The 13234-nt window shown below is 33.9% G+C and overlaps 1 protein-coding gene across 2 annotated transcripts; it reads left to right on the forward strand.

The window, feature by feature from the left end:
• Positions 1 to 1528: 1528 nt before the first annotated feature.
• Positions 1529 to 10723, forward strand: LOC147073561 (uncharacterized). 2 transcript variants are annotated; one of them, XM_085944416.1, is made up of 7 exons: positions 1529 to 1862; positions 2754 to 2886; positions 3791 to 4016; positions 5571 to 6026; positions 6916 to 7047; positions 7718 to 7963; positions 8734 to 10723. In XM_085944416.1, exons 1-7 carry the CDS (start codon positions 1644 to 1646, stop codon positions 9179 to 9181), a joined length of 1860 nt encoding a protein of 619 aa, XP_085800542.1. In that variant the 5' UTR covers positions 1529 to 1643; the 3' UTR covers positions 9182 to 10723. The 2 variants fall into 2 exon arrangements, with proteins under 2 accessions (XP_085800542.1, XP_085800543.1); XM_085944417.1 differs by having other exon boundaries at positions 1561 to 1862; positions 3794 to 4016.
• Positions 10724 to 13234: the final 2511 nt, after the last annotated feature.

Below are 13234 nucleotides of genomic sequence, written 5' to 3' on the forward strand. Positions count from 1 at the left end.
ATATAGTACGCGTAAAAATTAAACGTGGGGTAATTAACGTCTTCTTTTTTTTAGACAAAATATCCATGAATGGTAATTAACGTCTCGTTTTTTTAGACAAAATTCAAAAGTTGAGTCAGTGGTTTCCAAACTTTATGTTACTACGCCTCCCTTTAAAAAAATCTAATCTAGGCGCCCCCCTTTATTTCATTAAATAATACAAACACCTTTTTAAATGGTCAACACTGTACCTACTTACGAATACAAAAATGAAAAAAAAATAAACAAGGTTTTACTACTTATATTACATTAGTTTTTGACGAATGTTCTTGTTTATTAGCATAATCAATTTCAATAGTAGTCAATCCAAATTAATCTTCGTTCATTGACAAATGGATTCTATCATGGACTCCACATCCTGAAGTGGAGAGCCCCTCCGGGTCAGGATTTTTCAACCACATATTTAAAATATTTAATATATTTGAAACAAAGCAGCGCCGCAGACTACTTTTTTTGCTATTAATAAAATAATGTGACAAGTGCATAGCAAACTAACCAAGAACTCAGTAAATAGATTTTTGTTTGCTTCAATATATCTGGCGTAGAAATCATTTAAAAGTGGAGACATGGCGAACTTCACTTTGATTCACCAAGACGTCATTTTGATTTCCTAAGCTCCAATTTTTTATGAATGCCTTCACTTTGTCGTTTTAAATCAGTGAATGCATTAGTGGTCCTTGGATTAATTTATTCACTCAATTTTTTTAAAGCTTCAACCAAATAGACAAGTTTAACAACAAAATTATCGTTCCTAAATAAATTTGCTTCAATTTTCAACATTATGATTTTGACCCTTTTATTTCATTTTTTTACGAGATAGCTATTGCGCTTCACAATAGTATAGAAGTGAGGGATTATAAAATTAATCTCCATATTTGCAGAAAGTTGTTTTTTTGTGTAGTTTATAACTAGCGGCCGTTTTATAAACTATGCATTTGCAAACTGCAAACCTGTGGTTACATTAATTGTATTAAACTTTTCGCGCCTCCCTTTGCAACACTCCGCGCCTACCAGTTTAGAAATCGCTGTGTTAAGTAATTAACGTCACCTTTTTTTAGACATGTGGATTATTTTTTGCTGCTCACGGATTATTTTGGCATTGTTTTTCTTCTATTAGCAACTTTTTTCCGATTTCTCAAAATTATAGTATTTTGGGCGTACTATACCTGTTTTATATCGTACATAGTACGCAGACGAAAATTATAGTACAAATACTATAATTATAGTACGGTTGGCAACACTGTCTGAGTTTGACAGGTCTTTGCGGTGTTGCTAGTATTTGTAATTTGTGCAAGTACAACAACATTATTGTTAAAATTAATTAAATTTATGTTTAGATTTTAAAATATATACCTGGTTAATATTTGATAGATTAATGACATTTTTGTTATTTAAAAAAAAAGTTTATATCCTACTCTTTTCTGAGTTTTATCATGGAAGATACAAAAGTAATAAAAATGACATGTCAAGGAAAATCAAATAAATTTCTGGCACCACTGAGTAAATTTATAAACGTCAAATAAGTCAAATTTAATGTTTATATTTTTTTGCACCAAACAAATCACCAAGTCTCGTCATTGGATTAAATTCGATAATAAATAATCATGGAGGACTTTCAGCAAGCGAATTTTGGAAAGAGTGATATTAAAATTGAGAAATTAGACGACATTAATATTGAATGCGATATTAAAGAGGAACTATTCAACGTAGTTTGCAGAGGCTGTCTCGGGATAGATAATTTAAAAATTATGTCCCAAACTTACTACCATGAAGGCAAAGCCGAAATTTATTCAGAGATGTTGTTTTTTTGCTTCTCTATAAAGGTTAAATACTTGCTTTCTTATAAATTTTCCTGATTGACTTCCTCTGATTATCTTGTTAATAATATAATTAAGTAGTTGCATGTTGGAAATGATCCACCAGTAAAAAAATATTGACGAGCCTAAAATCTCAGTATATCGGGAGCGTTAAAAAAAGAAAATTCCTTTTTTGAATGTTTATGTAGGTACTTATTTGCAACATGATAGGCACCTATAATGATTAAAAATTATATTAATGTAATGCGCTTGAAATTGATGGGTCTCTAGTTCGATTCCTGTTGCCCGGGTAAAAATCACAGGTTGCTTAATTCCTTTTGACTCATGGGGGTGGGTCCAATCTGTCCACGATAGGTATTCTTGCAATGTCACACTTTGTCATTCATTTTACCTTGCCATGTGACTTAACTCATTTAGTGCTGACAACGCGACTGGCGCATTTGCATTAGTTGGCCATTAGATATAACATGATATTTAAATGTGGTAATTAATTAGTAATTATCTGGACAGCAGTAAATGTGTTAACTGTCCCGACATGGTTTCGTCTAAGCGCACGGAAGAAAATTGCAATGTTGCGCCCAGTTTTGATTTATGACTATCCCAGTCGATACGATTTTCAATGAGCGACTTGGCATAGAAAAAAAGGTAAACCATGTGGAACTCGAACTTCACATCTTTCACTTTCCAATTGAGTGTTCTTATCATTTGAGCTATCAGTCTGCCCATGAATCATGTAAATGAAATCATACATTTTCATGATTTTGTATCTTCAATAATAAGAAGCTCACATTCCTAAGCTTTGTGTGTGTTCGATGTCGAATTAAAAAATAATAATTTAATTAATACATAATATATCTTTGATATCCGGATAACCGATGATTTTGGTGTTATATTTAGTTGGAGGAACTTCGGAGAGATAATGATTCCAGGACTTATTTTATTTGCCAAGCTTGCATTGATAAACTTAGAGACGCAGCCGATTTTAGAAGTCAATTTGAAACTGCTGTGGATAAATTCAAAAGTCTTCTAGGTAAGTTTTAAGCTTAATGTTTTCCACAAAGAAACGTGTAGTTGATGATATTACAGATATCATTTACAGTCAAAATAATATACAGTATAACCTCGTTTTTACGTGCCCGGAATTCACGTTTTCCCGGCAATTGCGTGTAATTTTTTCAGTCCCGATGTATTTCAGTACATTTAATACCCGCATTTACGTCGGATATATTCAAAATATGCGAGTTACGCGCGCTTGACAATGTTTGGGTCGTGACATTCGAACGGCGTAAGGTGTTTAGAGGGAAAACTCCGTGTCTTTAGAACGGCGCACGGTGATTGGTCGACGAGCAACGCTGTGATTGGCCCGATTTTTCAATAAAAATTTTAATTGAATGTTGTTTTTTAATAAAACGTTATTTTTTTAGAAACATAAAATTTAAATGTTCTTTTTTTCAATACATTTCCCTCCAATTAGGTTTTTTTTTTCAGTCCCTTTAAAAACGTAAAATAGGGGTTATACTGTATAATTAAATTAATAATACAAGTAAGCACTCTCTCAGAACCATATGATAGACATCAAACTTACGATACCAAAATCAGTGACATAGTTTGAGTGAGAAAAGCATGTACAGTCGGACATCGAATTGCGATCATAATTTGTTCCGGATACGTGTTTATAAGTACTCGTATATCAAAGCGAATTTCCCCATAAGAAATAATGGAAACTCAGGTGATTCGTTCCAAAACCCAAAAATATTTATTTAAAAATGATTAATACAAAACACTTTTTTATATTATTTATAAAATTGGGCAGTGCAGTGCACTTGTATGGTATTATAGCTTTCACTGGTCATTTTTATTACACTTTGTCTTAATAGTAGTAGCATGGACTCAACGAGTCGACCGATTACATCTCAAACAAAAATTTATTACAGAAGAGAAACTGATTTCAAACGATGATCTGCCTTACATTAACGCAAGCGAGGCATTCAACTGTGGGAGCTCTGTCGATCGAGATGATAATTTGTACCGAGAAGAGAAATCCATCGCACGCGCCAAACGTCGGCTGAAGAAAAAATCAAAATCTTCCTCCAAGCTATCAAGGAAGAAGGAGATTAAAAGAAACGATGACATGAAAGACTATGATTTTACTGATAATATGTAAGGTTTTTTTTAAGATTCATTCTTTAAGCATTACGGTGCATTGTTAATAGTTACTAAAGCTAATGTTTAAATTAGCTTCAAGCTATGTACTTCACAATGCTAATTCGTTTGTGGCAAAATCACACTCATACTCTGAGATGAGATAAGTTTTCCAAAACCGCACTGAGATATAAAAACATTTAAAATTAGTGTTACAAGCCTATAGTCAAGTCAATCCTGAATGTTTTTGAGATACTTCAGTCTGGTTCCGAGGCGGCGATATATATAATATATTATATCAGTGCCGTGCAGTCCATTGATGCTGTAGATGCGGGCAATACTCAGATATAAACGACAAAGTTTTATGTATGTATATGTACGTTTTGTAAATCTTACTTATTTTTATTTCTTTACAGGATCCATATTGTTTATGTTATGTAAATATTTTTAGAATATATCAGAACTACCACGCTGCAACACATGACACCATATTACTTCATTGGCCATCCGCCAAAATTCAATTAGTTACAAAACCCTTATTAGATAATACGTAGCAAATTCTTCTTTTTCCTCTTGGCAACCCTATGTGGGTTACGGTCTCCTTCAGCATTTTCCTCCAATCAGTTCTATCTAAAACCGTTTTCCTCCAGTTTAGGATGCCCTACGTCGTTAAATCCAACAATACTTTCGAATGTAATTTTTTTGACATTTTTGACGTGACATGTAATTTTTTTGTCATGCATGTCTCGTCCATCCTGTTAACATGGCCCAGCCATCTACAGTGGCCCGATTTGATAGAATGTATAATGTGCGAACCCCCGTATAAAATGTACAACTCGTAGTTGTATCTTCCCAAGACTCTTTCCATGCTTTTAGTTATGCACCCGGTCTCCGAGTCATACATGACAACTGGTCTTATTAGTGTTTTGTACAAGATGCATTTTAATTGACAGTTCAATGCCTTGGAACGTAACACCTTCATTAATTAGAATTAATTTCGATTAGCAAAATAGTCAGTAATATAATACATAGGTTTTTCAACAGAACCCTACATTTAAAAGTGACCGCACACCAGTGACGAAGGGTGGAGGTAGCTGTTAAGATCCGCCATAAATAGTGCACACTAAACTTTGTCAGTCATATATACTTGTTTTCATTGAAATAAGACTAGGTACATTTTACAGAGGGTGTTGGTTAGTTTTTAAAATTCAATTAAACCCTGTGAAAACCATGCCATAATAGTCAAAAAATCCGCCATAAATATTGCACATTAAACTTGTGTCAGTCATACGTATTTGTTTACATTGAAATAAGACCACAATTTACATATTATAGTGTTGGTTGGTTTTTAAAATTCAATTAAACGCATGATGAAAATCATGCCATAATAGATAAAGGCAAAAAATACTCTATAAAATATATAAAAGTACCTAGGTATGCAATTAAATCATACATAACTTTTTTTTATAGATAAAATAATATTTTCTATCTATTACAGTTATATATACATGTGTTAGGTAACCCTATTGATAGCTATTATTGGTCATAAAATTTTATTATTTTTTGTCCCAGGCCTCTTTCAATAATTTCTAATGGTGATCACCAAGCAGACAACGCCCCCTGGTCCAGAGAAACCATGAAGACAGCCGTAGAGATTGTCTTATCGGGAGAAATGTCAGCCAGGAAAGCGGCTGCTGAATACAACATTCCGAGGAGTTCACTGCTGCGGAAAGTGACCCTCATGAAGGGCGGAAAGAAAGTGAACTTCTCGCCTGTGATCGGACTATTCACAAACACGTTTACCAAGGAGTATGAAAATAGACTGGTCGAGGAGATTGTTAATCTGTCGAAACGCTGCGTCACGCTGAACAGAAAAGAGTTTCTTCGGATAGCCCGTCAGCTAGCCAAATCTTTTCAGATTGACAACAGATTTAAAATTGAAACGGAATCTGCCGGAACCAATTTCTATTATTACTTCATGAAACGACATCCGGTGTTGCGGCAGAAGTCGCAGAAACAACTTTTAAGGTGAGATTGCGTAATTAAAGTTAATGCTTTCGTAAATACTGTAATCGTTATTATCTGGTCTTAATTATGGTGATGTATTTTGTGTGATTATCAGAATGTGGCATGGATGAATGGTAAAATAATCATTCGATGGTAGGTATTAAAAGAAGTTTGTTTAAAGTAAAACTCTTTTATGAGTGATGCAGCAATTTCGGCGTTATAGTGAAACCGGGTGATAGATAACGAAATACATAATATCATCATAGCCGATTAACTCATTCGACGTGCATGACGCGGCTGCCGTGTCCCCGTTAAGCGGCCGATCGATCCAATTAGCATGTTATTTAAATACGGTAATTAAAAGGTCCGCAGCGATTGTGTTAAAAAATCGAAATAAAATCCCCACAGTCAGCCTCGAACCACCAACCTTTCCACAGTGATGGCAAGAATTCCGCGCACAGTTGCCATATTATATTGATGATGACGAAGTTTAAGATTATGAAAATGGAGAGCAAATAAAACAAATTGTTTCAATCATTTATTTTTCTTCAATTATCCGAGTTTTTGTTGTTTGGATAAACGAAGTTCTAGTGTATTTAAATATAATTACCTGTCTTGTAATCAATATTTCTTGTAATTTTATATTGCTTGTGCACGCAACAAAATCTGGATGTGCCTCCAAAAATTTCCAGAATTACCATGGTATAGAGTTGCTGACACACGAAACCGTTCTAGAGTGAACGGCGGTCAGTAATAATGAAAAAATGTATACTTACCAAATATTTTTCTTGATTTTGTAACATGATTAAGCTATTTCTCATGTGGGTTCCCTTCAAAACTCGTATGCGAGTACACAGCTTAGTGGGAATACTGCTCATAACAATTATCTTGTTAAATGAAAACTTTACAGTGGCAACATGCACGGAATTACGACTCTGGAAGAAGCCTTGAAGTTTCACAAAGATGAGATGGGAGCCAAAAAAAAAGTGAGAAAGAAAGCTAATTTGCCTGAAAAAATTAATGACACAGACCTACAGTGCAAGTGAGTACATTTTTTTTTTATAGATATGTTTCTGAAGTGTTTCCAAATGATGTATCTATGTTTAATAATTATGTGATACAGTTGCAAAGGGTGGAGGTAAGCCGTTAACATCCAACATAAATAGTGCACATTAAACTTTGTCAGTCATACTTATTTATTTTCATTGAACTAAGAATACAGTTTGCAGATGGTGATAGTTAGCTTTTAAAATTCAATTAAACCATGGTTGTACCAAGCAATAATAGATAAAAGACAAAAAATATTCATCTAACTCTAAAATATCCAAAATTGTACCATTAAATCATAGATGATTTTAGATATTTTATAGATGAAAGAATATTTTTTATCTGTTTTGGTTTGGTTTAGGCAATATAAATTTTTAAAAATTAAGCAACACCATCTGTAATTTGTACTCTTAATTAAGTATGATTGACAATGTGTACAATATTTTTGTCGGATCCAAAAACTAACCAGCACCATCTGCAATATGTATTCTTAGTTCAGTGGAGACGAGTAAGTATGACTGAAAAAGTTTAGTGTACACTATTTATGTCAGATCTCCAAAACCTGCACAATTAGTTACAGTTTGCTTTGCACTGGCGTATAGAAAGGCTTATGACCTGTTAAAAATTCAATAATATAATATTTGAATGATATTCAATCGTCACAGGATATGCAATGAAGAATTCTTGTGGAATAAAAACCTGAAGATGCACATGTCGGTGCACTATCCAAACCATGTGTGTGAGACATGCGGCCATCTTTCGGCGACACGGAAGCAGCTTTCGCACCACGCCTACTCGCACCGGCCCCAGACCATCTCCTGCTCCCTCTGCCCGGACTCCAAGTTCAAGACCGCCAACGCCCTGCAGGCGCACACCAAACTCAAACATCTCGGCGAGAATGACCGATACAAGTGAGTGGATCTTTTAAATAAATCAATTTGTGGAGAAAATATAATATATAGTAGACTCCCGATTATCCGTGCTAATGGTCGGGAGAGGCAGCACGGATAAACGAAAAACATGGATAATCCGAACTATAGTTTTTTCTTTTTAAAATACTACATAATATTATACATTTCTAAAGCAGACAATTATTTTAACATGTTCCAGTATTCAGTATTTATTAAGAAAATCTGTGATTTTTATTTGTTTGCAGGAATCTTTTGATGATTTTCTAACATCAGTTTGATTTTTCCTAAGAGCTATTATATCATTGTATACACCATATCGTGCACGGATAATCCGCACACGCATAATCAGGATTATACTGTATATATATTTTAGCATGTCCAATCCTAAGATATGGAGAACAACATGTAAATTTTGCAAGACCCAGGATTCGAATCCAGGACCCACAACATTATAAGCCCACGTGGTAACTGCTCAGCCATTGTGGACATAATAATTATAATAATATACATAGGTATTAGAGAAGTAAAACTAACTCTGTCTTATCGGTTGTTACCTCATGAGTGAGGATTGTGCCCACTTTGCTTTAAGTGACCAAGACTTAACCTGACACTGTCCTTTGCTTTTCCCAGGGTAGAGTGAAAACCGATCTCGGTAAACTCTTTCACTTGGTACATTTCTCAAACCTTTATCAGATCACCAGACGTTGGAAATTCAACCACTTACAGAGATTGCTTCTGGCCGTTCGGCTTATTAAATTGTGTAATTTCAGATGTCCTATATGTGGAGAGCGCTTCACAAGTTTCACCCGTCGCCGAAAGCATCTGATCGACGCCCATCATCACCAGGAGAGAAAGTACGCCTGCAAGCTCTGCCGCAAGGAGTTCGAAGCGGCCGGCACGCTCTCGGTGCATGTGCGCATAGTGCATCTCAAGGAACGCAACCACTACTGTGCCAGCTGCCAGCGATCTTTCTTCTCCAAGAGATGCCTGGCCAATCACATGCTGTCTCATTCGGCGGAGAGGAACTTCCCCTGCGAAGTGTGCGGGAAGCGCTTCAAACGAAAGACAGCGCTTTCTGAACACAATAAAATTCACACAGGCGATAAAAGACATGTTTGCAATGTGTGCGGCAGGGCCTTCACTCAGGCCTGCACTCTGCGGGGACACATGGCTGTGCATCAGAGGGAAATTAAACTTCACGCGAAAGATCCGGTTTAATTGTCTATCTATTGAAACTTGTACTTTAATAGGATTGGTTTAACGACCAACAATACTGACTTTGGTAGTTTAATCTGTAAGCAATGCAATGCGATAAGGTGCCTTCCACACAGACATTCAAGGTGTCCCTAATTTAGTCTATGAAAGTGAACAAAAAAATTGAATCCGACAAGAAGTAGTATGTTTAATTGCCGCAAAAGAAAAATAAAACCTGTTTCTTTTGTCATTACTCCTATCGAATGCTCTAGTAATGTCTCTCCAGCGATCCTCGCATTCCGTTGTCCGCATAGGTATTCTTTTTAATACTACTGCAGACTAAGAGGTCCAATGACAGTAGTATAGTGGTAGTTAAAAATTAGTAGTGGCAGTCAATCACAGAAACACTGAGGCTTTGGGAAAATCACGTAAATGTATTGTGACCTCACCGAGGATCGCACCCGGATCTTCTATATCCTGTATAGTGTCAACACCATAATGAAACATGGAAAAGATCAGACCCTTGATCAAACAAACTTCCATTAAATATGGCACTACTTTTCCATATTCTTTCAAGCCTGTCATTACTCCATTTGCGATGATTATTTTGTTTTAATCTCTTTTACACATCCTCCAATGTTTTTGAGAGCAAAAGTAAATAAAGTCAACCATTTCCAGACCTTGAAGTGTGTCATTATTGAGCAATTGACTGCTTTCATCTATTATTTTAGTTTTGTATTCGTTTATCTCAAGGCCCATGGTTTTGCTTTTCTAGATAAGAACTAGGCGGTTATATTGGGTGCATCTATCAATTAGGAATATTCCATTGGAGTGTTTCTATTGTTGGAACGATATTTCGTGTTGTTATACTCGCTGGCAATTTCCAATATTGTGCTGTGCGATCTAATAGGATCTGATCTAATCGATGGCAAATACATGAACTGTAGTCAGAAGGGACACACATGCTTGGTTGCTTATGAACTATAGCCGAAAACAACAAGACAGTCGTACTGCTTTTAGTTAAGCATGTACCAAGGATTTTTTAAAATTACATATGGTACAGCAATTTTGCTGGTAATAAAAAAATGCCAGCAGGGAAAACCACGGTTCTTTGAATATTCGATTCTTGGATCATTCGTATCAATTAGCATTGTTAAAAATTGCTAAATCCCTCTGTTTAAATTCATTATGCGGAATACAAAAGGGAAGAAGTTCAGATGATATTGATAACTTCGTAATGTTAAACGATTGATGTAGTTTAATAATTTTACCACACAGTATTAAGATATGTTTACACTAAATAAGAATAATATTGTTTTTAGTAGAGGATTTTTTAATCTCTTGGTTAAGACTTAAAATAATGTTTTTGATACACTCAACATTAAATAATTACTAAGTAATTTGTTTTTACTTAACATCTTTTGTCTGAATGCCACTGAACCAACTAAACTGTTGTCAGTGTGAGTACAGGTTGTAAATATATTTGTTAAGGCTTTATGTACTTACTATGCAAATAAAGCAATGTAAAATGTGATAAAAGTGTTGTAATAAAATCTTTCTATGTACATATTGTTGTTTCAACTCTTACCTATCATTACATGAGACATCTCTTTCCAAAAATTGACAAGTCCAAATATGGTCAAAATCATAGAGATATTAAATAAAAAGAGGGGCAAGGAATCGGCTTTCTCATACAACTGAATGAAGCAGGCCAACAATAGCCGACAACTTACGAGAAATAGCGACGCGATAAAAAAAAATGCAGGGCATCACGGAGAATTTACTTTGGTCATTATAATGTACCCATATAATATAATGTTAACGTGGAAATTTTGCCGCAAATTGATTAACAGCCTACCTCACCATACTTTTTCACCATACTTGCCTGCTTCGCCATACTTTCATATAACCTGCCGCCCCTAGGTCAAAATCTAACGAAAAATATTCTTTGTGTAATTTCATAGAATATGTATATGTAATGTATAACTTCCAGAATTCGCCGAATGCATACAAAAAAAATGTTGCACATCTCTAATCAATCTAAAACCCCTAATTTTGCATTCACATTTAAAATTTTAAGATACCGATTATAAAAAAACCTTCTTAATTTGAAATTGACGGGACAAAAAATCGTAAAAAAAAATTTGAATTACGAAATACAAAATATATAGCAAAAACACAGTAAACCGTTTTTGTTTTGTAAAATTATTCATTGTAAAATAGACTTTCTAATGTACGACGACGGTGTGTCTAATTTTATTTTCCTCGTGCTGCCTCTTCACAATGGGCCAAGCATGACGAATGATGGCGCCCTTTGATGGCATGTCGAAACACCGACACTGCATTGAAATCTTACACAATGGTGACATTCACCTTGCTTGGCCCATTGTAGAGGGAGGCATTATATTAATTATTGCAATAAAGGGTTTAATGTGTGATAAAAATAGCTATTTAATTTGAAAAGATGTCACGATAGAAATTACAGGCATGTCAATGCATCAATCACAGGGTGAATTTCGGTTGATCACACCTTAGGCCCAAATAAATTGAGTTGTGAAAATTGTTTTAAATAGAGGGGTTAATACCTACCACCTAAAAAAATATATAACGGTTCTACTTTCATCCTAATCAAAAACACAGAAGAAAAAGAAAACATCTTTTGATAATTTTTAAATTATCTATATATTATTCAATAATGATTTTTGTATTATTAAATTTGACATCACAGGAAACATATAAAACACAGTTATTAATCAGTACTCTGTTAAAACCTCCGATGTGACAAAATTAAAATTTTCAATACAGGCATAAAACTGCTCTACACACACAAAAATGAAAGTGGACTTTCTGTTTCTTTTTGTAAGTTTGTGGATAACTTTATTTATGCAACTGGTAGTAAAATTGTCGTCATCATCAGATGTTTGCAATAGCTCCAATTTAAATTGTCTTCCCAAAATAAGACAATCTGAGGTTTCTGTTATTAATTACATATATTTTGGTGGTATATACAACATGGAAGGCTTTACTAAACTATGCAGTGTAATATAAATTTACAGTAGATATAAAAAAAACCACTTTGACAGAATTGTCACATCAGAGGTTTCAACAGCTCCGTGATGAAATATGTCATCAAATCTTTAACAGCATAATACTATTATAAAATATACAGAAATATAAATATAAATGAAAACCATATGTCAGTTTATATTGTAAAACTCATAAATCCCATTTTGATAAAAAAAAAATAGTAGATTTTTATTGTTTTCATGTTGTATTATCAAAAATATCTACATTGTGTCAATATAACAGAAAAATTTATGAACCTCATAAATACCAAGAATCATTGTCATTTTTTTAAATTTACGAGGATTACAAGATGGACTGACAATAAATAATTACATGATAAAAAAAACTTTTTATATACAACGTTTTTAAATTTTCTGTTGAATCATATATACTTGACTTGACTAGCTTAAACGATCAAAAAAATTTGTACTTGATAGAAATAATACTGAAATGTCATTTTGATATTCATATTGATTTCCATAGTAACACACGTATATATTAATAATTTAGTTGCTAGGGCCCTAGACCTAACAACCAATAATAGTGGATTGGATTACTGATTTCTTCCGAAATAACTTTTCATACAAAACAGAATTAACTGAAAATGAATTCAATTCTACTTAAAGATGGCTAAAAGTATTAAAAAAATGCATTGGCATCGTGTTCTGATATATTCTAAAAGTTTCAAATGTCTAGCTAGTCGAGAAGTTAGTTAAAAATCGATTGCAAGATTTGTACCGGATAAACAACCACCGGACAAATAAGAATACGACCTAATAAAAACGTTGTAAAATACATAAAATAACCAAAAAAAAGACAAGCAAAGACAATCATTTAAAATACATAAAAAAATCTTACATTTATATAAATATATTTACACACATTAAAGTTTTTCATTTAGTTATGAAATATCACAAGCCGTGTTATATGAGGAAGAAAACAATAATAATCTTTTACAGTTAACAAACAAAGATATAATTTGGAATAGCCTCAGAAAAATCTCAGATCTAG

The sequence above is a fragment of the Rhyacophila brunnea genome, unplaced genomic scaffold (genome assembly GCF_057557595.1).
Source record: "Rhyacophila brunnea isolate RB1 unplaced genomic scaffold, BYU_Rbru_1.0 scaffold_17, whole genome shotgun sequence".
In the NCBI taxonomy this organism is placed as follows: domain Eukaryota; kingdom Metazoa; phylum Arthropoda; class Insecta; order Trichoptera; family Rhyacophilidae; genus Rhyacophila; species Rhyacophila brunnea.